At 48.2% G+C, this 24,095-nt stretch overlaps 1 protein-coding gene across 1 annotated transcript in view; it reads right to left on the minus strand.

Annotated features, from left to right (window-relative positions):
• Positions 1–20,451, minus strand: part of POGZ (pogo transposable element derived with ZNF domain) — a 28,353-nt gene extending 7,902 nt beyond the window's left edge. Inside the window, exons 1-12 of the mRNA XM_056853134.1 lie at positions 20,328–20,451; positions 16,707–16,865; positions 15,034–15,209; positions 14,003–14,111; positions 11,471–11,764; positions 7,659–7,853; positions 5,714–5,823; positions 4,990–5,324; positions 3,935–4,089; positions 3,114–3,214; positions 2,218–2,364; positions 975–1,109 (exon numbers count right to left, since the gene is read on the minus strand). Coding sequence (XP_056709112.1) covers positions 975–1,109; positions 2,218–2,364; positions 3,114–3,214; positions 3,935–4,089; positions 4,990–5,324; positions 5,714–5,823; positions 7,659–7,853; positions 11,471–11,764; positions 14,003–14,111; positions 15,034–15,209; positions 16,707–16,865; positions 20,328–20,451 — 2,040 coding nt within the window. The remainder of the gene's footprint in view (positions 1–974; positions 1,110–2,217; positions 2,365–3,113; positions 3,215–3,934; positions 4,090–4,989; positions 5,325–5,713; positions 5,824–7,658; positions 7,854–11,470; positions 11,765–14,002; positions 14,112–15,033; positions 15,210–16,706; positions 16,866–20,327) is intronic.
• Positions 20,452–24,095: the final 3,644 nt, after the last annotated feature.

Below are 24,095 nucleotides of genomic sequence, written 5' to 3' on the forward strand. Positions count from 1 at the left end.
TGCCACAAGTCAGCTGCGACTTGACAGCACTTTACGCACACAAAATGCTTTTTAAGACAGGCTTTTCACTCTCAAGGGGTATAGCGTGAAAAAGTTTGAGTTTTTTAAAAGTTTTTCCAAAGGAAAAAAAGGGAAATTTTGAGAAAGGGCGGCTGGGGGGGACGGGGGACGACACCCTATGAAATATTTTCTGTTTTTGAGTGAGAAAAGCCTTGCCCAACAAAGCATTTCACTTCCTTCCAAATTAACACCATGAAAACGTCTAAGGAGTGAAAAAAATAGGACCTTTTGGGGAGCACTGGAAAAAAAATCTTACACTGTATAAGGTAAAGGTCCCCTGTGCAAGCACCGGGTCATTCCTGACCCATGGGGTGACGTCACATCCCGATGTTTCCAAGGCAGACTTTGTTTGGGGGTGGTTTGCCAGTGCCTTCCCCAGTCATCTTTCCTTTACCCCCAGCAAGCTGGGTACTCATTTCACCGACCTCGGAAGGATGGAAGGCTGAGTCAACCTTGAGCCGGCTACCCGAAACCGACTTCCGTCAGGATCGAACTCAGGTCGTGAGCAGAGCTTTTGACTGCAGTACTGCAGCTTAACACTCTGCGCCACTCCTACACTGTAGATATATACAATATTTTAAAGATTTTTTGCCATCTACTTCCATTTCCCCCACCCCAAATTTCCAGGGGATACAAAATGGCTTCAAAATGTCTGGAAATTTTACATATCCAGGCTGGACATGGTTGCCGTCACACCTACAAGCATTTTGCTAGCCTGGCTTAAAAGGCAAACCACTCACCCAAGATTGTGAAGATTCCCTTGGCTAACCGCCTGGCGGCAATTCTGACTCACCCCAGGGCAAGTAGCTCTGGATTCGAGGGCCTTGAACATGGCCACTGAGGACTAGCATGCTTCTGCCGAAGCCCCAGACTCTCCCTCCCCCCACCCAATGGGCCATGCTGGCGGGTGCTACCTTGGTGCCTGGCTTCAGCCCCTCCAACTGCTTGGGCTTGCGGAAAGTTTTGTGGTGCTGCAGCTTGTGCTCGATTTTATCCTTGGCAAAGAGGAACTGGAGCCGGCATTTGTTGCAGTGGTAGACGCTCTTCTTCTGCGGAAGGAAAACAAAACGAAATCAAACCAAGAAATACTTGGTTTTAATGATAGTATGGAAGTATTGACTGTAAGGACCGGCAACAGGTACTATTATACTAATTTAATCATCTGAAATAAGATAAACAATACACTGATTATAAGTAAGTTAGAGACTACATGTTTATATTCTTATCTAGATAAAGATTCCAGTAGAGGTGTATAAATATCAATATAGGTATTCACTATTAGCTTATGATAATTAAGTTTTATGTGTTGTTTAGACATATTGGCTAAAAGGCTTAGAAAACAGTATTAGCATATTGCTACAATACAATATAGTATGAGTTACGCTAGGTAACTAAGTATATGCAGGTCTGAGTATAAACCTATGTATTTCACTTGTCAAACTTAAGTCAAAATGTGTCTTCGTGGCACATTTTAAAAGATGACCTTTTTAAAATCCACTCTGCAAGCAGAAAATATGCACAATACAGAGAGGGCTGGGCTAGCACCTTTCTGCCTGCGGTGTTCATTTTCTGCTTGTGGGAAGAGTTTCAGGTAGGATATCAAAGGAGTTTAGACAGAGTCATGGAGGACAGAGGGGTCTATCAGTGGGAACTAGCCACGGTGTCTGAAGGAAACCTCCATGTACAGAGGCAGTCAACCTCTGAATACCAATGCCAGGAGGCAATATCAGGGAAAGACCTAATCCTCTATGCCATGTTGTTGGCCCTCCAGAGGAACTGCTTGGCCACTGTGTGAGGCAGATGCTGGACTAGATGGACCACTGGTCTGATCCAGCAGGGCTCTTCTGATATTCTTATGAAGGCCTCAGCCTCTCTGCCCTGCTGCTGGACCTCCAGAGGAACTGGTTGGCCACTGTGCGAGATGGGATGCTGGACTAGATGGACCATTAGGCTCTCCTGATGTTCTTATCCTGTCCCCCTTCAGACTGTACACAAATTCTCCCTTCTACGCGGTTAAGAAACTTAGGGTCTCTCCCATTCGACATTCTGATCTCCAAGTGCCTCAGCCCTGAGTCGGCTGAGCGACACTTGCCCAGAAAGATGCCCCACCTCCATGGCCCCCTCCTCAGCCAGCCTGGGCCAAGGCAGCCACTGTACCTGATGCCTCATGAAGTGCTGCTGGAACGCGTTGCCGTTCTTGAAGACCTTGAGGCAATAAGGGCAGAGGAGATGCCGCGTGTCCTCGTGGACCATTCGGAAGTGGCTGTCCACCTCGGAGTAAAGGGAGGACCGGTACTGGCAGACCTGGGGGGAGCCAAAAACAAGAGGGGTATTGCACACCTGGTCCGAGGAGAGCAGGTGGGCGAGAAGTAAGCAGGATGGCCCTTGGAGCTTAACCAGGGTAACTCTCCTTCCTCCCTCCCACCCCAGGGTTAGTGTCTTGGAATAAGATCTGGGAGGCCCAGGTTCAAATGCCCCACTCTGCCAACAAAGCTTGCTGGATGACCTTGGGCCCAACACAGACTCTCAGCCTATCTTTCCTCACTGGCTTGTTGGGAGGATAAAATGGAGGATAGGAGAATCATAGAGTTGGAAGGGAACACCAGGGTCATTTAGTCCAACCCCCTGCACAATGCAGGAAATTCACAACTACTAGCCCCCCCCCACACACACACACAGTGACTCCTACTCCATGCCCAGAAGATGGGGGGGAACCCCTCCAGAATCCTTGGCCAATCTGGCCTGGAGGAAAATTGCTTCCTGACCCCAAAGTGGGAATCGGCATTTCCCTGGGCATGTAAGAAAGGGCCACGAGAGCCAAACACTGACAATCAATTCTTGTAGGTTATCCGGGCTGTGTGACAGTGGTCTTGGTAGAAGGATCCATCTTCTGAAGGATCCAAAGGCAGAAGGATCCATCTTCTGACATGGGATGCTTGGAAAGAGGACCTTACATCAGGGAAAGGCTCCCTATGCCATGACAAGAGCCTCCGCTGGAGGGGCGGAGCCACAGGATCCCGCCCACTGTCTCCCCCCACCACCCTCCTCTGTACCTGGCAGACATAGGGCATTTCCCCTGGCTTGTGGGTGTCCTTCATGTGCTGCAGGAACATGGGCTCGCTCTCAAACGCCCACTCGCAGATCTTGCATTTGGCTGGAACGGAGAGGAAACGTGTCAAGTGAGTGCACTGCTAAGCACATCTTCCTGGGAGTAAGTCCCCCAGATCTACACCTGGGTAAGAGTCTGCTTGAGATGGCATGGTGGGGTGGGGGAAAAAGTGAGCCCACTCGAGCGCTTGGGTCATCCTCGGCAGAGCTGCTCCATGTGCCCCCACACCCTCAGAGGTTAGGACTGCCAAGTCCTCCATGGCAACTGGCCAACCACTCACTGACATCATTTCCTGTGTGCGCCAGAAGCAACGTCAGCATTTGAGCAAAACTCTATGGTTTATCTGGGAGCCCCGTGGCACAGAGTGGTAAGCTGCAGTACTGCAGTCAAAAGCTGTGCTCACGTCCTGAGTTCGTTCCCGACGGGATCTGCTTGGCATGCAAAAAATCCCAGGTTCCATCCCCAGCATCTCCAGTTAAAAGGACTAGGCAAGTAGGTGATGTGAAAGACCTCTGCCTGAGACCCTGGAGAGCCGCTGCCGGTCTGGGTAGACAAAACTGATTTTGATGGACCGAGGGTCTGATTCAGTATAAGGCAGCTTCATGTGTTCAACATGTTCTCTGCCGTGAAGGAAAAGGGACCTTGGAAGGATGCCTTTGAGCTGGTGGTCCCACCCTCGAGCTGGTGGGCGCAGGAGGGGGCAGCACGAGACTGCCCCACCCTCCCGCTGCCCTGCCACGAAATCATGGACGAGGCAGGACTTACTGGTCGACTCGTAAGGGCTGTGCACATTTTCCAAGTGGCACTGCAGATGGAAGGGAGTGTTGAACTGCCGGTAACAGTGCTGGCAGATGGTGTGGACGTCCACTTCCCCGTTCTGCTGATCCAGTTCGACGTGGTGCTTCATGTGGTTCATAAACCTTGGGGGTGGAAAGCAGATACAGGTGCAGCTGAGCTCGGTGGAGGAAAAGGTGCGGGTCCCCTTGACGCCCACCGTGCTGGATTTCTCTCCCTACCTGGTGCTACTGCTATCTTTTCTTTGAAAACTAACCTGTAAGCTCACCTTTTCCATGGCTTAAATCAGGGGTGTCAAACATACAGCCTGGGGGCCGGATATGGCCCTCTGAGAGCTCTTATCCAGCCCGCGAGCCAACCAAGGCAGCCTTACACATCCCCTTGATCTGGGCTGGCGAGGCATGGCACAGCCTGACCAAGTGACATTTATGTCACATCCGGCCCTCATACCAAATGAGTTCGACACCCCTGCTCTATGGCATTATGCCCCCATTGAAGAAGAAGAGTTGGTTTTTATATGCTGGTTTTCTTTACCTTTTAAGGAGAATCAAACCGGCTTACAATCTCCTCTCCCCACAACAGACACCTTGTGAGTAAGGTGAGGCTGAGAGTTTGGCGAGAACTGTGACTGGCCCAAGGTCACCCAGCAGGCTGCATGTGGAGGAGTGGGAAATCAAACCCGGTTCTCTAGATTAGAGTCCGCAGCTCATGTGGAGGACTGGGGAATCAAACCCGGTTCTCCATATTAGAGTCAGCCACTCTTAACCACTACACCACGCTGGCTCTCCCCACTCCCCAAACGCGGTCTGCCCCAGGCTCCATTCCAAAAATCGCCAGGAATTTCCCAACCCAGAGCTGGCAACCCTATTCAGAAGCTTACTGGATGGACGTCAGGAATCCACTGCATGACCGGCAGTGCCTCCCACCAGCACAAGGACCCTGACCCAAACAGCTCCCAAAGTGTGTGTGTGGGGCGTCTTCCGAGAAAGGGCTTCCCACCGGCCAATCCCCGTCCCGGTCATTACCGTATGTTATTCTTGAGCCTCTTGGTACAGTGCGGACACCGGAAGGACGTCGGCACCTTGGGGAAATTCAGCAGCTGGCTCACTTTGCCGCTGTCCCGGCCGTAGTAGAAGTCGTCCACCAGCATGATCAGCTTACTCTGCGACACTTCGCCTGTGCCATCGCTTTGCTCGGAGACTCTGGCCGGCGGCGAGAGCGCAGGGATGGGGGTGGAGGACGGGGGCGAGGCAATGGCGGCGTTCTTCTCCGGGGAGGAGGGCTTGGGGGATTGGATATTTGGTTCAGGCTCTGAGGGCTTCACTTTCTTGAGGAATTCCACCATTTCAGGGCAGCAGTACTGGAGGAAACAAAGGAAAATATTTGTGTGTTTTGCACCACCAAGTGACAGGAATGTACACAGATTGGACTCCTGCGCTCCTCTACAAGACATTGCAGCATCTGAGCTCTGCCTGGGAGAAAGGCAGGCTCATAACTGTTTTAAGCAAATGCCCGGTAGCAATGAGTTCCATATGCTAAGCCATTCACTGTGTGAAACAGGACTGCCTCCTGTGAGTCTCAGACCTAACTGCCCATCGACTTGACTGGTGAGTAGTGTGCCCACACACCCACACCAATATTCGAACATTCTGGCTATATTCATCTTAGGCACATTTCCACTCTGTAGTCAGCCAAGCGAAATCAGTGAAGTCCTCCTCTCCTGGGTGGGGGGAGGAGGGGGCTACTTACGCACATGTGGCCTCTTAAAGCTTCAGTGACTCTAAACTGGGCGGTGCACCTCGGACAGACTTTCTTTCCGCTGTCCTGCAAGTCGAAGGCGGGGATCGGCGAAGAACTGACTGTAACGGGGGGGGGGGGGGAAGGAAAAGGAGAGAGATCAAGGCTGGAACCAGGAAACTTACAGAATCATAGAGTTGGAAAGGGGATCAGTCTAGAGCGGCGGTTCCCAAACTGCTCCACTGAGCACACGGTGCTCTGTGAAACCTACTCTCTCCAGGATCAGAGGAGCATGCCTATTATATTAGGTGCTGTGTGGAACACAGGCAGGATGGTGCTGCTGCAGCCGTGTCAGGTTCTCCAGCCAACCTGGGCAATTCCCAAAAAGCCACTCGCTCAGACAGCCAAGTCAGAAGCAGGTAAACTTTATTGAAGAAGCATCAGGTACAGCTAAAGTAACTTGCAGAATTCAAAGCTGCTAATGAGCGAGCCAGACTACAGAGCATAGCTTAAACATGGTAGCAAGATTACATCACAGGTGCACTTTCTAACAAGCCTGGGAAAGGGATTGATAACAATGTCTGTGGGGGGAAGAGGGAGGATGAAGGGAGAGCGGGGAGACATAGCTTGTTAGCCACTCAAGGCTACAGCAACGGGTGGAGGGAAACTGAGGGTGAGAATAGTACAGCAAACATGCAAACATCCACAACCGGGCCTGTGCTCATGTCAAGAGCCTAACAGCTTGTACGGGCCAGCCCCAGCATGGCAGAACAGAGCAACACAAGGCACTAGCTAAGGAACGACTGACACCTCTGACAAGCCGTCTTGCTTGTGGGGCTTCCTGGAGGCCCCTGGTTGGCCACTGTGTGAACAGACTGCTGGACTTGATGGGCCTGGGTCTGATCCAGCATGGCCGTTCTTATGAAACATCTCCTAGTGCTCCGTGAAGAAAAATACTAGTTGTTCAGTTTAGTATATAGATGCTAGGTGAAATTTAGTGCTCTGTGACAAATTTCTCTCCTGAAAAGTGCTCCATGAATCAGAAAGTTTGGGAACCGCTAGCCCACAGCATACTTGACAAGTGTTCGTCCAGCTGCTGCTTCAAGACTGCCTAGTGAGGGGGAGCTCACCACCTACCCAGGCAGCCGATTCCACTGCTGAATGACTCTTACTGTAAAAAAATATATTCCTAATATCTGGCTGGTATCTTTCCGCCCGATTTCAACTTATTGTTGTGACATAGAATCATAGAATTATGGAGTTGGAAGGGGCCATACAGGCTATCTATTCCAACCCCCTGCTCAATGCAGGATCAGCCTAGAGCATCCCTGACAAGTGCTTATCTGGCTGCTGCTTGAAGACTTCCAGTGAGGGGGAGCTCACCACCTCCCTAGGCAGCCCATTCCACTGTTGAACTACTCGTAAATCCCTCCCCCCCAATATCCAGCCGGTACCTTTCCGCCTGTAATTTAAACCCATTATTGCAAGTCCTGTCCTCTGCTGCCAACAGGAAGAGCTCCCTGCCCTCCTCTAAGTGACAGCCCTTCAAATACTGCAAGAGAGCAATCCTGTCCCCCCACTCAACCTCTTCTTTTCTAGACTGATCATTCCCAAGCCCCTCAGCCTTTCCTTGTAAGGCTTGGTCTCCAAACCCTCCTGTTTAGATCACAATGGGTAGCCATGTTGGTCTAGATGACCCTAGGTAGCCATGTCAGGGACTAGATAACCCTTATTGTGCCTTCCAACTCTATGATTCTAGGCACAAGAGAAGAATCTTGCCAGAATGAACAACGCACTCCTGACCGAAGAGCATGTCTGCAGTTGCCTACTTTGGTCAATGTTGACATTTCTCCCTTTTCCCTGCAACAGATAATGGACAGCATTCGCGTGTTGCTGAGATCTGGGATGGTCTTGACCCCGGACGTTTGGCAAATCCCCAGGGCCTGGGAGAGCTTACCTTTCAGGGATGAGGAATCGGACACGCCCACTCTCTGGGAGCCATGGGCAGGGCTGTTGTTGGAGACCACGGTGGGCCCTGAGCTTTGGCCAAGTGAAGGGATGGTGTTCAGCGTGTTCACCAGCTTTGCCACCTCGTTGTTGTTCTCACCCGTCACCCCGGGCCTTTTCACCGTCACGAAGCTGGCAATGCTCACTGTCAAAAGGAAGGAGGTGTTTTTTTTTTCATTCTCTAGAGGAAAGGGAAGAAGCTGGAGCAGACATTTTTATTTGGCAAATGGGGAATGAAACCTGGTTCTCCAGATTAGAGTCCACCGCTCCTAGACACTACACCATGCTGACTCTGATGGACTGAGTATCTGATTCATGAGCTCATGTGACTACAGAATCAGAGGAGCATGCCTATTATCTTAGGTGCTGTGGAAGACAGGCAGAATGGTGCTGCTGCAGTCGTCTTGTTTGGGGGCTTCCTAGAGGCACCTGGTTGGCCACTGTGTGAACAGACTGCTGGAATTGATGGGCCTCAGTCTGATCCAGCAGGGTTTTCCTTATGTTCTTATGGAGGATGGGGCTATATTCATGGCTACTAGTCAAAATGGACACTAGTCAGGATGCATACCTATCCTCTTCTGTATCAGAAGAGCATGCCTGTTATATTAGGTGTGTGGAACACAGGCAGGACAATGCTGCTGCAGCCATCTTCCTTGTGGGCTTCCTGGAGGCACCTGGTTGGCCACTGTGTGATCAGACTGCTGGACTTGATGGGCCTCGGTCTGATCCAGCAGGGCCTTTCTGATGTTCTTATGTCACAGCTCAGCGGTAGAATACAGGCTTTAGGGCTGAGCAGAATTCTCTCTGCCTGAGACCTTGTCCAGCCACAGTCCCTCAGACGGAGCAGCCCAGGGCTGGATGTGCCCACGGGCTGACTTGGTATAAGTTGGATATCAGCGGAGTTCCAAACGGAATGCAAAACCGTGGTGCAATTCAGTTCACTAGTAGGATTGTCTGAGTGTGGGTCTCTCCGCAAACTAGTTAGTTAAAAAGGTAACAGTAGTCCCCTGGGCAAGCACTGGGTCATTACTGACCCATGGGGTGACATTACATCCTGACGTTTACTAGGGTGGTTTGCCATTGCCTTCCCCAGTTGTCTACACCTTACCCCCTGCAAGCTGGGTACTCTCCTTCTTTGGAGGTTTTGAAGCAGAGGCTAGATGGCCATCTGTCAGCAAGGCTGATTCTGTGAACTTAGGCAGGTCATGAGAGGGAAGGCAGGAAGGGTTGCCTCAGTGTTTGGCTCTCGTGGTCCTTTCTTGCATGCCCAGGGTAATGCCCAGGGTAATGCCAATCACCACTTGGGGGTCAGGAAGCAACTTTCTTCCAGGTCAGACTGGCCAGGGATCCTGGAAGGGTTTTTGTTGCCATCTTCTGGGCAGGGGTCACTGGAGGTATGTGTGTGTGGGGGGAAAGGCAGTTGTGAATTTCCTGCATTGAGCAGGGGGTTGGCCTAGATGACCCTGGTGGTCCTTTCCAACTCTGTGATTCTATGATTCCTTTTACTGTCCTCGGAAGGATGGAAGGCGGAGTTGACCTTGAAGCAGCTACCTAAAACCTACTTCCGTCGGGATCGAACTCCGGTCGTGAGCAGAGCTTTTGACTGCAGTACTGCAGCTCACCACTCTGTGCCACGGGGGTCGCACAGTTAGTGAGGGTCCACTAAATTACAGCTTGAAGTTGGTTTTATGAATCACTGTTAGTTTTCATTATGGTTTCACGTGATGGAAGAAGAAGAGTTGGTTTTTATATGCCAACTTTCTCCACCACTTAAGGAAGGATCAAACCGGCTTACAATCACCTTCCCCTCCACTCTTCACAACAGACACCCAGTGAGGTAGGTGGGGCTGAGAGAGCTCTAAGAGAGCTGTGACTAGCCCAAGGTCACCCAGCTGGCTTTATGTGTAGGAGTGGGGAAACCAACCTGGTTCACCAGATTAAGCTCCACTGCTCATGTGGAGGAGTAGGGAATCAAATCCGGTTCTCCAGATTAGAGTCCACAGCTCTTAACCACTACGCCATACTGCTGATGTAGCAACACAGACATCCTAGCTAAATCCCGGTTTGTTCTCACTGCAACATCCTTCACGCTCTGTAGCTGTACCACATCTGCGTTGCAGGCTGAACGGCTCAAGCGCCTCCAGGAGCTATAAGGATCAGGTAGTGGACAACAGGAAAGAACCCGGAGAGCCGCTGCCCGGTCAGAGAGACCGACCACGAAAGACCAAGGGGGCTGACTCGGTAGTCACCAGCTGGCGTGAAGTTCACCGCGAAGAATCCCAGCCAGTACAAAGGCACCCAAGCTAGCGTTTTCCAGACGTTTTGTTAGTCTTTAAGGTACTACTGGACTCTTTCTCTTTCCAGGGCAAGATTGTTAGTCTGCAAGCTCAATGCTGGCTTTCCCAAACTAACCAGTTTCATCTTCTGTCTGAATTGAGCCTGCGCCTCTTTTGTTTTACCCAGCTGCCACCAAGGGGAAGGGCTGCGTCTCAAATCTGCCCTCTCGACCTGACATGTAACTTTTAATTTTGGCCGCCAAGTCTGGGCTGAGTTCTTTTTTTGCCATCAAGTCACAGCTGACTCATGGTGACCCCATAGGGTTTTCAAGGCAAGAGGCACTGGGAGGTGGTTTGCTATAGCCTGCCTCTGCGTCACGACCCTGGTATTCCTTGGAGGTCTCCCATCCAAATACTTGCCAGGGTCAGGGCTGAGAGGGTGTGACTGGCCCAAGGTCACCCAGCAAGCTTTCACGGTAGGGTGGGGATTTGAACCTGGGTCTCCCAGGTCCTAGTCCGACACCTTAACCACTACACCACGCTGGCTCTCGTCAGCCTGTAACTGCTACTTTTCAAAACTATAATGCAGAGAAGAAGAGTCGGTTTTTATATGCTGACTTTCTCTACCTTTTAAGGAGAAACAAACCAGCTTACAATCTTCTTCCTCTCCCCACAACAGGCACCTTGTGAGGTAGGTGGGGCTGAGAGAGTTCAGGGAGAACTGTGACTAGCCCAAGATCACCCAGCTGGCTGCATGTGGAGGAGCGGGGAAACCAACCTGGTTCGCCAGATTAGTGTCCGCCGCTCATGTGGAAGAGTGGGGAATCAAACCCAGTTCTTCAGATCAGAGTCCACCACTCATAACCACTACATCACGCTGGACGTTACGTGATTTTACCATGTATGTTTTCAAACATTAGCTGCCTTGATGGCCCTCATAACGGCAGAAAGAAGAAGAAGAGTTGGTTTTTATATGCTGACCTTCTCTACCACTTAAGGAAGAATCAAACCGGCTTACAATTACCTTCCCTTCCCCTCCCAAGACACCCTGTGAGGTAGGTGAGGCTGAGAGAGCTGTGACTAGCCCAAGGTCACCCATCTGGTTTCATGTGGAGGAGTGGAGAAACCAACCCAGTTCACCAGATTAGCCTCTGCCACTCATGTGGAGGAGTGGGAAATCAAACCTGGTTCTCCAGATCAGAGTCCACCGCTCATGTGGAGTGGGGAATCAAGCCGGGTTCTCCAGATCAGAGTCCACCACTTATAACCACGCTGGAGGATAATGGAACAACATTATGTGATTTTACCATGTATGTTTGAAATCATTAGCTGCCCCAGTGGCCCTTGTAAGGCCGGAAAGGCGGGATACAAACTTTGTAACCAAATAAATAACATCATGCACTTCTGCAGGGCAGGGGGACCCTCTACAGACAACGAAGACCACACGGTTAATGTATTTGTCTTTCTTCCTCGGTTTTCTTCTTACCTAATTTGGGGTTAGTAGCTTGAGAGGGCTGCCCTGGCTGCTGTACAGTTAACTGTCCCAGTGCTGCTGGCTGCGTTGAGGAGGCAGTGGCGGAGGTGCTGGGAGTGGACTTACTTTGCGGCTGCGCCTGGGACTGCGGTACCGTGCTCCGGATGGTGAGGGTGGCGGGGATGACCGTCGTGAAAGTGTTGGATGATGGCCGGACCGGCATGGTCGGTCCTGGTCTCACCTGGGCCATTTGGGAGAAGACTTGAGGGACGCCGACGGCGGGTTTCACAAACTGGGTACCTGGGGCTTGGGGTGGGGGGAAAGGACAGAAGGGCCCGTCAGATTCCCCCACATTGCCCTGAAGAGGCTATCAACAGAAAGAAACTGACATATTTCCATTCGAGCAAAAGCTGCTTTGACGGATTCAGTCCACAAAACTTTATGCTAGGAACATTTTTAAAGGCTTTCTTGTGCCATGAGATTCCTGATGATGACGAAAATGATGATGATGATGAAGAAGAGGAAGGAGGAGGAAGAAGAAGAGGAGGAGGAGGAGGACGAAGAAGAGTTGGTTTTTATATGCTGACTTTCTCTACCACTTAAGGAAGAATCAAACCGGGTTACAATCACCTAGCCCAAGGTCACCCAACTGGCTTCATGTGGAGGTGTGGAGAAACCAACCCGGTTCACCAGTTTAGCGTCCGCCGCTCATGTGAAGGAGTGAGGAATCGAAGCCGGTTCTCCAGATCAGACTCCACCGCTCCAAACCACCAGTAGTACCTTAGAGACCAACAAGAATTTGGAGGGGGGGTATAAGCTCTCTTAGTTGGGTATCTGACAAATTAAGATTTGGCTCTCAAAAGCTTATACCCCCAAAACGATGTTGGTCTCTAAGGTGCTACCGGACTCAAATCTAGCTGTTCTACTGCAGACCGACATTGTGACCCTCTGAAACTGTTCATAAATATAACACAGCAGCATATATATAACACGTGAGACTGCTGAATTAGTTTCTTCACAAATTCAGAATAGACACACCCTCCCCTCGGACTGAACAGGGACACGGACTTCTCACTACAGATGCAAGTTTGCTGTCCCCTAAGCCTGCCTCCTCTGCTCTAACCAAAGCGATTACAATATGCATTGTGCTTTTGTATCCGGAGCCCCTTCTTTGCAACACCCCTCCCACCTTCTGACTTGGGATACAAGGACTCAGGGATCTCCATTCCTGCTTGTATCTGACGAAGGGGGTGTTGACCCTCGAGAGCTTACACCCCGAACATCTTGTTGGCCTCTAAAGAGCTACTGGACTCAAACCTAGCTATAATGCAGCAGAAGGCTCTGGTGAATAGAAGAAGAGTTGGTTTCTTTATGCTGACTTTCTCTACTACTTAGGGAAGAATCAAACCGGCTGACAATCACCTTCCCCTCCCCACAACAGACACCCTGGGAGGTAGATGGGGCTGAGAGAGCTGTGACTAGCCCAAGGTCACCCAGCTGGCTTCATGTGGAGTAGTGGGGAAACCAACCCAGTTCACCAGATTAGCCTCCGCCGCTCAAGTGGAGGAGTGGGGAATCAAACCCGGTTCTCCAGATCAGTCAACCGCTCCAATACAAGAATACAAGAAAGTAAATTTAAATTTCTGCATTAATATTCTCTTCCACCATCCCAAAAACATCCAACGCTTAATTTCTAAACTGAAAAATTCTAGGGCCTGAAAGCTCAAACCTTAATCCTGGATGTGGGGCCTGTTTATAGTTATTCACCGTCCTTTCACCATGATTAGACCATAACTCAGTACCAAAAGGCCTGTCGCTAAGTAGGAAAGTGGTAAAGGTCCAAGGAACTAATTGGCGCTGCCACTCAGAGGATATCAAGCAGCAGGGGTTTGGAAAGTCCCTCCTCTGCCTTATGACTCTGTAAAGGCAACTTCCTGTATTTACTGAATATTGTTTTGTGGTCTTGGTGAGGAGATGAAGCACTGGTGGTCTCTCCATCTCTTTTTCTCAGACTCTTTCCACTCCAATTCTTCCCAGCTCATCTCCAATAAAGTCCGCTCTCCCTGCATTTGTTGTCAACTCAGGGAAAGCCAAAAAAGGTTTAAAAAAAAAAAAGCACATTTCTAACAAGTGCAATCCTGAAGAGAGTCAGCAGGGCTTAGAAGGGTAGAACTCTGCTTAGGGTCACGCTGTAATAGTGGCCAGGCCGGTAGCTCAGTGGTAGAGCCTCTGCTTGGCATGCAGAAGGTCCCAGGTTCAATCCCCGGCATCTCCAGTTAAAACAACAAGGTAGGAGGTGCCGGGAAAGATCTCAACCTGAGACCCTGGAGAGCCGCTGCCAGTCTGAGCAGACAATATTGACCTCGATAGGCCAACGGCCTGATTCAGTATAAGGCAGGGTCATGTGTTCAAATTATACACAGGATACAATCATACTAAATTGTCTGTTTGGTGCAAATGCAGAGGAGCACAGCTCCTCTCCTATTTTCACATCTTTACATTTTTTGGCTTCATCCCACTTCACTCTTTCCATTTCCGCCTTACCTGGGACGAGAGTAATGGGCCTCACCGTCTGGCCCTGCTGAACGTTCAGGACAATCCCCACCTGATTCATGGTGTTCTGCACAGGCCGGACATTCCGCACGGGGAAACCCTGCGTCAGACATGCAAAAGAAGCAGCTATAACTAGGCTTATTTCGACAACGGGATAACCAGGGTCTCGTGTAGGCCACGATTCTGCAGGAACGCAGAAAGCGGTATCAGAAACATAATTCAGCTTCTTAAGAACACGAGTTTTCGCTTATTAAAAATAAAAGTGTCTTTATTCAGGGGCCAGCCCTAGCGAGCTGTGGCCAAAAAAGAAGAAGAAAGAGGACCGACATCTGTAAAGTTCCTATCTAGTTGCCTGTTGATGATACTTATTGTAACTTGCTCTACGAAGGGCTGCCCTTGAGACTGATCCAGAAACTCCAGCTGCTTCAGAACGCTGCAACGAGGGTCCTTACCAGGACCCTGCTGAGAGCACATACTCAGCCAGAGCTCCAACAACTGCCCTGGTTCCAGGTGGAGTAACAGATCAGGTTCAAGGTGCTGGTTTTAACATTTAAAGCCCTAAACCAGGGGTGTCAAACATAAGTCCTGGGGGGCTGAATCTGGCCCCTTGAGACCTCTTATTCGGCCCTTGAACCAGCTGAGACAGCCATCCCCTTGGTCTGATCCAGCATAAAAAAGGTAAAGGTCCACTGTGCAAGCACTGGGTCATTCCTGACCCATGGGGTGACGTCACATCCCGACGTTTACTAGGCAGACTTTGTTTACGGGGTGGCTTGCCAGTGCCTTCCCCAGTCATCTTCCCTTTACCCCCAGCAAGCTGGGTACTCATTTTACCGACCTCGGAAGGATGGAAGGCTGAGTCAACCTTGAGCTGGCTACCTGAAACCGACTTCTGTTGGTATCGAACTCAGGTTGTGAGCAGAGCATGGACTGCAGTACTGCAGTTTACCACGCTGTACCACGGGGTCCATTTGATCCAGCATAGCCTTTCTTATTTTCTTATGTCATTACATTATCCTCACCTGGGTTGTGATGAAGATTGGCTGACTTGTCACGGGGGCGTTGGTGACGTGGTTGGCATTCTGCATGACCTGTACGGGCCGGAGGACCGGCTGGGTCACCACCGTGCTGAGGCCGGAGGTGGGATTCTGCGTGAGGATTAGCGGCTGCCCACCTTGCTGAACCAGAGGAGTGCCAGCTTGGAGTGGGGGGGAGAGAAACTAAAGTTAAAGAAATGGTTGTGTCTTCTGACATATTGGCCACAAAGAAAAGCCATCAGTTGGCAAGCCTGGTTATTCCTTCCTCATTTTGTCCTCACAACGACCCTGCGAGGTAGGAGAGGCTGAGAAAGAGCGATTGACCCAAGGTCACACAGAGTTGCACAGCAGAGTAGGGATTCGAACTCAGACCTCTCAGATCGTACATCTCTAACCATTACACCAAACTGGCCCCCAGTAATGTGGGGAGAACCTTGGCTTCTAGCCTGTGATTTGGGTCATTGGCTTGAATCATCTGCAAGCATCTTGGCCAGGGGAATGGGCGAAGCTCCTAGTTTGCACTTAGAAAGGTCTCATATGTAATTCCTGAAACCTCCTCAAAGAGGGTCTCAGTCCTGGCAAAGAGTTCAATTAAAACAACAACAAAAAAAGGGGGGGGGAACTCAACCAAATATGCAGAGAGAGCTTCGAAAGTTGAGCTACAAACTGTACATTAAATAAAATAATTACATTTATTGCAAGGTACACACACCTTTCTGACTATATATTACTCTTCCTACACACTTGACACTGAGAGACACTGTCCTTCAGTGTTACTCCTCTGAAGATGCCTGCCACAGCTGCTGGTGAAACGTCAGGAAAGAAAATACCAAGACCACGGTCACACAGCCCGGATAACCTACAAGAACCAATGAACTCTGACCGTGAAAGCCTTCAACAATATTTTACACGCTATAAAATTGTTAAAAACACAGGGCCTGGAATGCAGGCTACATATAAAAATATCAGATGTAAAATTCTTATACACAGTTGATATATAATCACTGTAAATGACCAATGCTATACCAGATGCATTTCGGCCTGAACAGGCCTTCCTCGATGGTCATAAATGCAGAAAGTTATAAAAAAAATATCCAGAAACAGACCTCATGAGATATTTTTATCTAATATTTTGATGTAAACTCTTAACCCAAATCGCTGGTCTTGCCACATGGACAGTTGCTCACACAAACTGGTACAGAATTAACAATGCTTCCGGACGTGCGTACATAAACCTGTGAGAAATCTAAATGGCCATTTTTAAAGACAATTTTATAGTGTACACCTTGCCATAAATGTAATTACACAGAACTCTCTCAGCCCCACCGACCTCACTAGGTGACTGTTGCGGGGAGGGGAAGGCGATTGTGAACCGCTTTGAAGTCTCCTTAAACTATCTCCCCACACTCCCCCAGTGACCCCCTACTCAGTGCCCAGAAGGTGGCCAAGATGCCCTCCGCTCTGGCAATTGGACTCTATGGCATTGAAGTCCCTCCCCTTCCCCAAAGCCCACCCTCCTCAGGCTCCGCCCCAAAAACCTCCAGCTGGTGGTGAAGAGGAACCTGGCAACCCTAGCAGGCCTGTATATTGCCTATGGACAGTAAAAGCGTCCCAAATGCCACCTCCTTATCGCCTGCATTTAACTCCTAACTCTTTACCGCTGTTGTTTGCGAAGAGCGTGACCAGCGTCTTCTTCGTCCCATCGCTGTTGACTGGCCCGCCGCTGCTGACAGGTGTGGGCGTGGAGAGGTTGCCACCGATGGACGCGTGGGCCATGATAGGCATGGGAGTGGCGACAGGCTGCACGCTCACTGAAACTGCCGGGAAGGAAACGCAGAACGGTTATCGGCTCAGTTCAGAAATTGTGAAGAACTCTACTTCGACAGAGGGTTTTGGTTAGCCTCACGCCGGCAAAAACAGCTCGATCGCTGCGCCCACTCCTAGTCTTTATTTATTTTTTACTTATTTAAAACATTTTAATGCCACCTTTCCACCTGATCAGGGCCCCCAAGGAGAAGAAGAAGAGTTGGTTTTTATATCCCGACTTTCTCGACCACTTAAGGGAGACCCAAACCGGCTGACAATCACCTTCCCTTCCCCTCCACACAACAGACACCCTGAGAGATAGGTGGGGCTGAGAGAGCTCTAAGAGAGCTGTGACTAGCCCAAGGTCACCCAGCTGGTTTCATGTGGAGGAGTGGGGAAACCAACCTGGTTCACCAGATTAGCCTCCGCTGCTCGTGTGGAGGAGTGGGGAATCAAACCCGGTTCTCCAGATTAGCGTCCACCGCTCCAAACCACTTCTCTTAACCACTACAGCATGCTGGCTCTTGCAAAACCTTAAAAATTTTAAAACATTTAAAATTATACCTGAAGGATGGCCTAATCCCTTATGAACCTGCCCAACCACTATGGTCATCTTTGGAGGCCCTGCTCTGGGTGCCCCCGCCATCAGAGATTAGGCAGGTGGAAACCTGGGAGCCCTGTGGCGCAGAGTGGTAAACTGCAGTACTGCAGTCCAAGCTCTGCTCACAACCTGAGTTCGATACTGACGGAAGTCGGTTTCAGGTAGCCGGCTCAAGGTTGACTCAGCCTTCCATCCTTCCGAGGTCCAAAAACCAAAAATAAAATAACAAAATTCAATTTCTCTCCCCTCGTGCAATTCAAAACCCCTCAAAAACCCTGGCAAACAGGCAGGCCTTGCTGCTCTTCCTGAAGATCTCCAAGGAATGGGCCCAACTCAACTCGCTGCTTCAGGGAGCCCATTCCACAGAGCCAGGGCCACGGTGGAAAAGGCCCATGCTCTGGGAGATGCCAAACAGTCCACCGTTAGTGGCGGGACAGCCAACAGATGGGCTGCCTGACAACCGGACGAGCCCTCACGTGCCACCTGAAGTGATACAGCCCAGACACAAACAGACCACCACAGATGCGCAAAAAAAGACCCGAGACTGTTCTTCTACAAGGCAAATCTCACATTTTCACCTAAACCGAGGCTCTGCTTGATATCAGCCAGAAGGCAGAGAAGGAGCAAACTGGAACAGCCAGACGAGAAGACAAGCTATTAAACATGCCAATTTGCTACACCCACAAGGATATTAATAGCTAGGAAGGGATGATTATGAACATGAATCCAAGCAGAAAGATGACGTTTTTTCTACCGCTTGTCCAGGTCGCCCTCTAGGCTTTAGTTTTTAGTAAATTATAATACAGGTAGAGTATCCCTTATCCGGACATCCCATATCCAGACTGAACCAAAAACTGGACCCTTTGAGCTGGCATGCAGGCAGGTCCGTGCTGCCTGATTTCAATGCTTCCTCTCACCTAAAAAAAATAAAATACAGGATACATGTAGGTGGAGACTGAAAACCTGCCTTTGTTTGTTTATTTGTTTAACAGCTGATACAGGTGTTCTAGTGAGATAGTTACACCTTTTGCTTTCTGATGGTTCAACATACACAGTTCCAGATCGTTTGGGAACAAATCAAAGAGTACCAGCCCCAATATCGATCCTCGTGGGACCCCACCGCTCACTTCCATCCATTGTGAGAACTGTCCATTTATTCCTACTCTTTGCTTCCTGTCATTCAACCAATTTTTAATCCATAATAAGAAGAAGAGTTGGTTTTTATAGGCCGACTTTCTCTACCACTTAAGGGTGAAGCGGGTAGTGCTGTTGAAGTGACTAGGCTCTTAGGATGGACCACTTCCTGAGAAGTGATATGTTATCTTATTCAGCCAGTCACCAAAGCAGGACTCAGCGACTTTACTTACTTTTAAAAAGCAAGTCTTTTTATTGATATACTTCTAGTAAAAAATGTGTAAATGCAAGTTACAGAGTCTTCACACTCTTACAATGTATGCAGTAAAAGCAAGCCTTACATACTATTCAGTTTTAAAATCCAACTTTTCAAATATAAGTCAAATAAATCTGATTTAGTTCAAAGTATCTAATTCACAATATCTAGAATAATATTTAAAGCCATACATACCAGTAGCCTTTCTTCTGAGACACTCTGATTGAGGTCTGAAAATCTAGTCTTACTATGCCTGTATTTATACTGTTTAAAACCAGTATAAATGGTTTTTGAAAAGGAGGTACAAAAGACCCTGCACACCTGTTACCAGGATGGTTCTGTAACCATATAGTTAAAATGTAACCCTGGAGCAAGAAAGCTCCACTTATAAGACCATATTTGGACATCCACATCCTCTTTGTCTATTTTACTAAACTATAAACTATCAGTTTTGAGCTTCATAATCACCCCACATACTGAATTTTAACATCATTCTCATCTCCAGCACATTGACGTATTCATTATTGTCATTTGTGTATCAATAGTATAATGTCTACAAAGTTAAATCATAAAACACAATTTATAGCTTACATTGCATTAGCTAGCATTGAATAACCTTAAATGGGAAAACATTTCCATAAATGACAGTTTAGAGCTGATAACATATGAAGAGGAGCTTTTCTGCACTAGAAAGGTTAAAAAGCTTTTCTTCTGTACTAAAAGGGTTGAAAAACATTTCTCCTGTACCAAGAAGGTAGAGAAGCTTTTCTCCTGTCATCTGTTAGTGTATTTCAGAAACATAAGCTTAATGAAACCAGAGGCTTTAGTTTCTTCTTTTTAACAGTAACTAAATCTTTAGTTATATAATAATTCAATCGTATGTATGTGTAGCTTTAGTTATGTAGTGAAGAATTCTGCACATGTACAACAAACCATCATAGTTTATGTCAGAGACAGCAACAAGGGAGAATCAGACCGGCTTACAATCACCTTCCCTTCCCCCCCGCCCACAACAGACACCCTGTGAGATTGGTGGGGCTGAGAGAGCTCTAAGAGCTGTGACTAGACCAAGGTCACCCAGCTGGCTTCATGTGCAGGTGTGGGGAAACCAACACGGTTCACCAGATTAGCGTCTGCTGTTCATGTGGAGGAATCGAACCTGGTTCTCCAGATCAGAGTCCACCGCTCCAAACTACCGCTCTTAACCGCTACACCACACTGGTTGTAGCACCATGAGGAAAGGCTGAAGGGTCTGGGACTTCTCAGTTTAAAAAAGAGATGACCAAGAGGGGACATGACAGAGGTTTACAAAATTATGCCTTTGGGAAATGAACACAACGATATGCCTGAAATCCACAGGCAGCCTGATTTTTACTAGCTACAGATAACGCAGCCATCACTGTTTCCCACCAAATGCCGAGCAACAGAGTATAACACTTGACACGTCAAAGGGAGGAAAAAACCACATTAAAGATTATTTACCCGTAGCGGTTTTGTCAACTGAATTATAATCTTCAACCACCGAGTCCTCGATCACGTCACTAATCTTCTGCCACGGCTCCAATTCTTCCTCCTCACATTCCATAAACAGATCCGTGTCCGCCATCCTGAAAAGAAGCAGAAGAACACTTCAGTGTGTCTCCCTGAGTACAATGAAACCTGAACTATGTATCAGGCATGTACCTCTAACACAGTAATTTTCATACTTGACACTGACACCGTCCTTTATTGGCATAAAATCACTATACAGACAGTTGCTTGTAGAAATAAATTTTTTGATGTATAACCTTACAAAACGGTTAAAAGACACTTACATGAGACAGTATTGTGAGTTAATACATCCATATATTTACCTGCTTTGTGACGTTTTATAGCAGTTTTTAAAAATTGTGCTACCTTCTCCAAAACATGGGGCAAACAATCGTTCAATAGAAAGGAATCATCACAGGAGTTAAAAGCATTCAGTATATTTGTCAGCAAAGGGATTAATAGTTCATTACGAATTGCTGCATAAAAACGACAATAAAGTAAAACATGAACAACTGTTTCAGTACAATTACTGCCACAGGGGCAGAGTCTGTCTGATTGGGGGATTTTCCTAAATCTTCCTTCAAGTAACACAGATGGCATAATTTTCATATTTACTACCCTAAGGGATCCGTTTTTACATTCACCTGTTTTCCAAGACCCACCCCCAAAAATCGATCCTTTGGTACTTCAGGGGTACATGTTTGTTCTTGTTGGGAATCAGCCCCTGTTGGGCCTCACTTAGCACAGATAGATGTAAAGATGTGGTTTCCATATCTTCAACGGATGGGAAATTGTGGATAAAACTTTCACTGATGGAGGCTTGCCTGCCACTCCTGATATTTCGACTGAGGAAGAATGAAGCTTCCTAGAAATCTCACGGTTCCCAAGTTCAAAACCTGAACACCAGTGGTTTCCAAATTCTAACATATTGGAAAGAATCCCCTCTTTTGGTTTTTTGTTCCCTAAGGGTGTCAGGAAACCCAGAAACACAACATTCTTTGCATTGCTTGAATTTCGGTTAAAGCCACGCTACGACCGTCACCTGTATCAGAAATCAGACTCTGCTGCTATGTATGCTGGGGGGGGGGGGGATTACAAAATCAGTAAACTGGGTTTTACTGTCATGCTACCCCACAAGGAATGCGAGAATGTTGGTTCTTTGAACACCCAGGGACTGCCAGCAGAGCATTTGTTCCATCTTCCCAATGCTACAGTTCCCACAATTCGGTGGGAGAAGTCATGATTATTAAACACCCACAACAAAGGGGGGGGGGAACTTAACCCTAAACAACAGAATTAAGTACCCAAAAGGTCAAGAATAAATAAACACCCAAGGCCAAAGGTTATACACTCTAAAAATTATGTAAGTGCAAAATATGTATATATTTATTTCAGGATAAAATCTAATACCACATATAACACTTATAGGGCCCTGAAAAAGCCTGCCAAATTGACATGCTCATATAAGACAATTAGACATAAAATCACACCATTAGACTCTGACTATACAAGTTTCGGCCACACAGCCTTCTTCAGCGGTCTCTAAGCCATCAACATTCCAGACTCAAAGATATACGTAAATATATATATATTTTAAAAAAATTGTGACTATGTGTGTGTTTTTGGAAGACAGCAATTAAAATATACAACTGCAAAACGTCTTCCTCTGTTTTAGGCTTCCATCCACAAGGAAAATTGATCCTCGTGTCTGTTTCCCTCTTAAATGAGGGGATGTAACATTGCAGCCATAAATACATTTATCAATATCTCATAGTCAAGAAGCAGTCATGAAGTCTGGAGTAGTAATCAAAAAATAAGTCTATTGGCTGGGAAACTGTGGATAAAACTTTCACTGATGGAGGCTTGTCTGCCACTCCTGATATTTCGATTGAGGAAGAATTAAGCTTCCAAGAAATCTCATGGTTCCTGAGTTCAAAATTTGAACACCAGTGGTTTCTAAATTCCAACATATTGGAAAGAATCCCCTCTTTTGTTTTTTTGTTCCCTACAGGTGTCAGGAAACCCAGAATCACAACATTCTTTGCATTGCCTGAATTTCGGTTAAAGCCACGCTACGACCGACACCTGTATCAGAAATCAGACTCTGCTGCTATGTACGCTGGGGGGGGGGGATTACAAAATCAGTAAACTGGGTTTTACTGTCGTGCTACCCCACAAGGAACATGAGAATGGTGGTTCTTTGAATACCCAGGGACTGCCAGCAGAGCATTTCTTCATCTTCACAATGCTACAGTTGCCACAATGCGGTGGGAGAAGCTATGACTATTAAACCAGAAGTCTGTAGTGCAGAACTTGTTCGTAGTTCCTGCTCCATTCTGGGTTTGGAGACAGACTGCAGCAAGTTCAATGAATCATAGAATCACAGAGTTGGAAGGGACCACCAGGGTCATCTAGTCCAACCCCCTGCACAATGCAGGAAACCCACAACTACCTCTCTCCCCGCACCCCCAGTGACCCCTACTCCATGCCCAGAAGGTGGCCAAGAAGCGCTCCCTCTCATAAACTGCCCAAGTTCATAGAATCAGCATTGCTGACAAACGAATAGACTTCTAGCCTTTCACCCAGTCTTAGGGTTGCCAACTCTGGGTTGGGACATTCCTGGAGATCTGGGGGGGGGGGAGCCTGTAGAGGACAGAGGTTGGTGAGGGGAGGGACCTCATCAGGGTATAATTCCATATAGTCCACCCGCCAGGGGAACCGGTCTCTGTAGTGTTGTAATTCCGGGAGATCTCCAGGCCCCACCTGGGGGACAGCAACTCTACCCCACCTTGTTTCTTCATCAACTTTCACCTCTATACACACTTCGCATCATCCAGATGTTTTACTCCTGTCTCACTAGTACTATTTTCTAGAAGTCCTGAGTCCGGCGTTCCCTTCATTTCAGAAGCAGGATTGGTGGGGATGCTGAACGAGGCCTTCTCGGTAGCCACACCAAATGTTTTGGAGCTCCCAGTCCAAGAAAGGTGGCCATACAACATATTACTGCTCAGTTCAGACATCATGCAGAACCATGTAAACTAACTATGGTTAGTGTAATGGTCTGAACGCAGGCCATTCTGTTCCCTATGGTTAATTAGAGTCTCTCAGGTCAAGATAGCCTGAAGTTAGCTTTATAAACTACAATTAGTCTTAATGATGCATGATGCACAAAACACAGACATCCCAGATTAATCCTGGCTTGTACTCTGGTGACAACCTTGCACATTATCATAGAATCACAGAGTTGGAAGGGATCACCAGGGTCATTTAGTCCAACCGCCTGCACAATGCAGGAAATTCACAACTGCCTCTTTCCCCACACCCTCAGTGACCTCCATGCCCAGAAGATGGCCAAGATGCCCTCCCTCTCATCATCTGCCTAAGGTCATAGAATCAGCATGGTTGACAGACGGCCATCTAGCCTCTGCTTCAAAACCTCCAGGAAAGGAGCACCTCCCAAGGAAGCCTGCTCCACTGAGGAACCGCTCTGACTGTTAGAAAATTCTTCCTAATGTCTAGATGGAAACTCTTTTAATTTCAACCCGTTGGTTCTGGTCCGACCTTCTGGGGCAACAGAAAACAACTCGGCACCATCCTCTCTATGTGACAGCCCTTCAAGTACTTGAAAATGGTTCTCATATCCCCTCTCAGTCTTCTCCTCTTCAGGCGAAACGTACCCAGCTCCTTCAACCTTTCCTCCTAGGACTTGGTCTCCAGACC

This window comes from Euleptes europaea, chromosome 7 (assembly GCF_029931775.1).
Source record: "Euleptes europaea isolate rEulEur1 chromosome 7, rEulEur1.hap1, whole genome shotgun sequence".
Classification (NCBI taxonomy): domain Eukaryota; kingdom Metazoa; phylum Chordata; class Lepidosauria; order Squamata; family Sphaerodactylidae; genus Euleptes; species Euleptes europaea.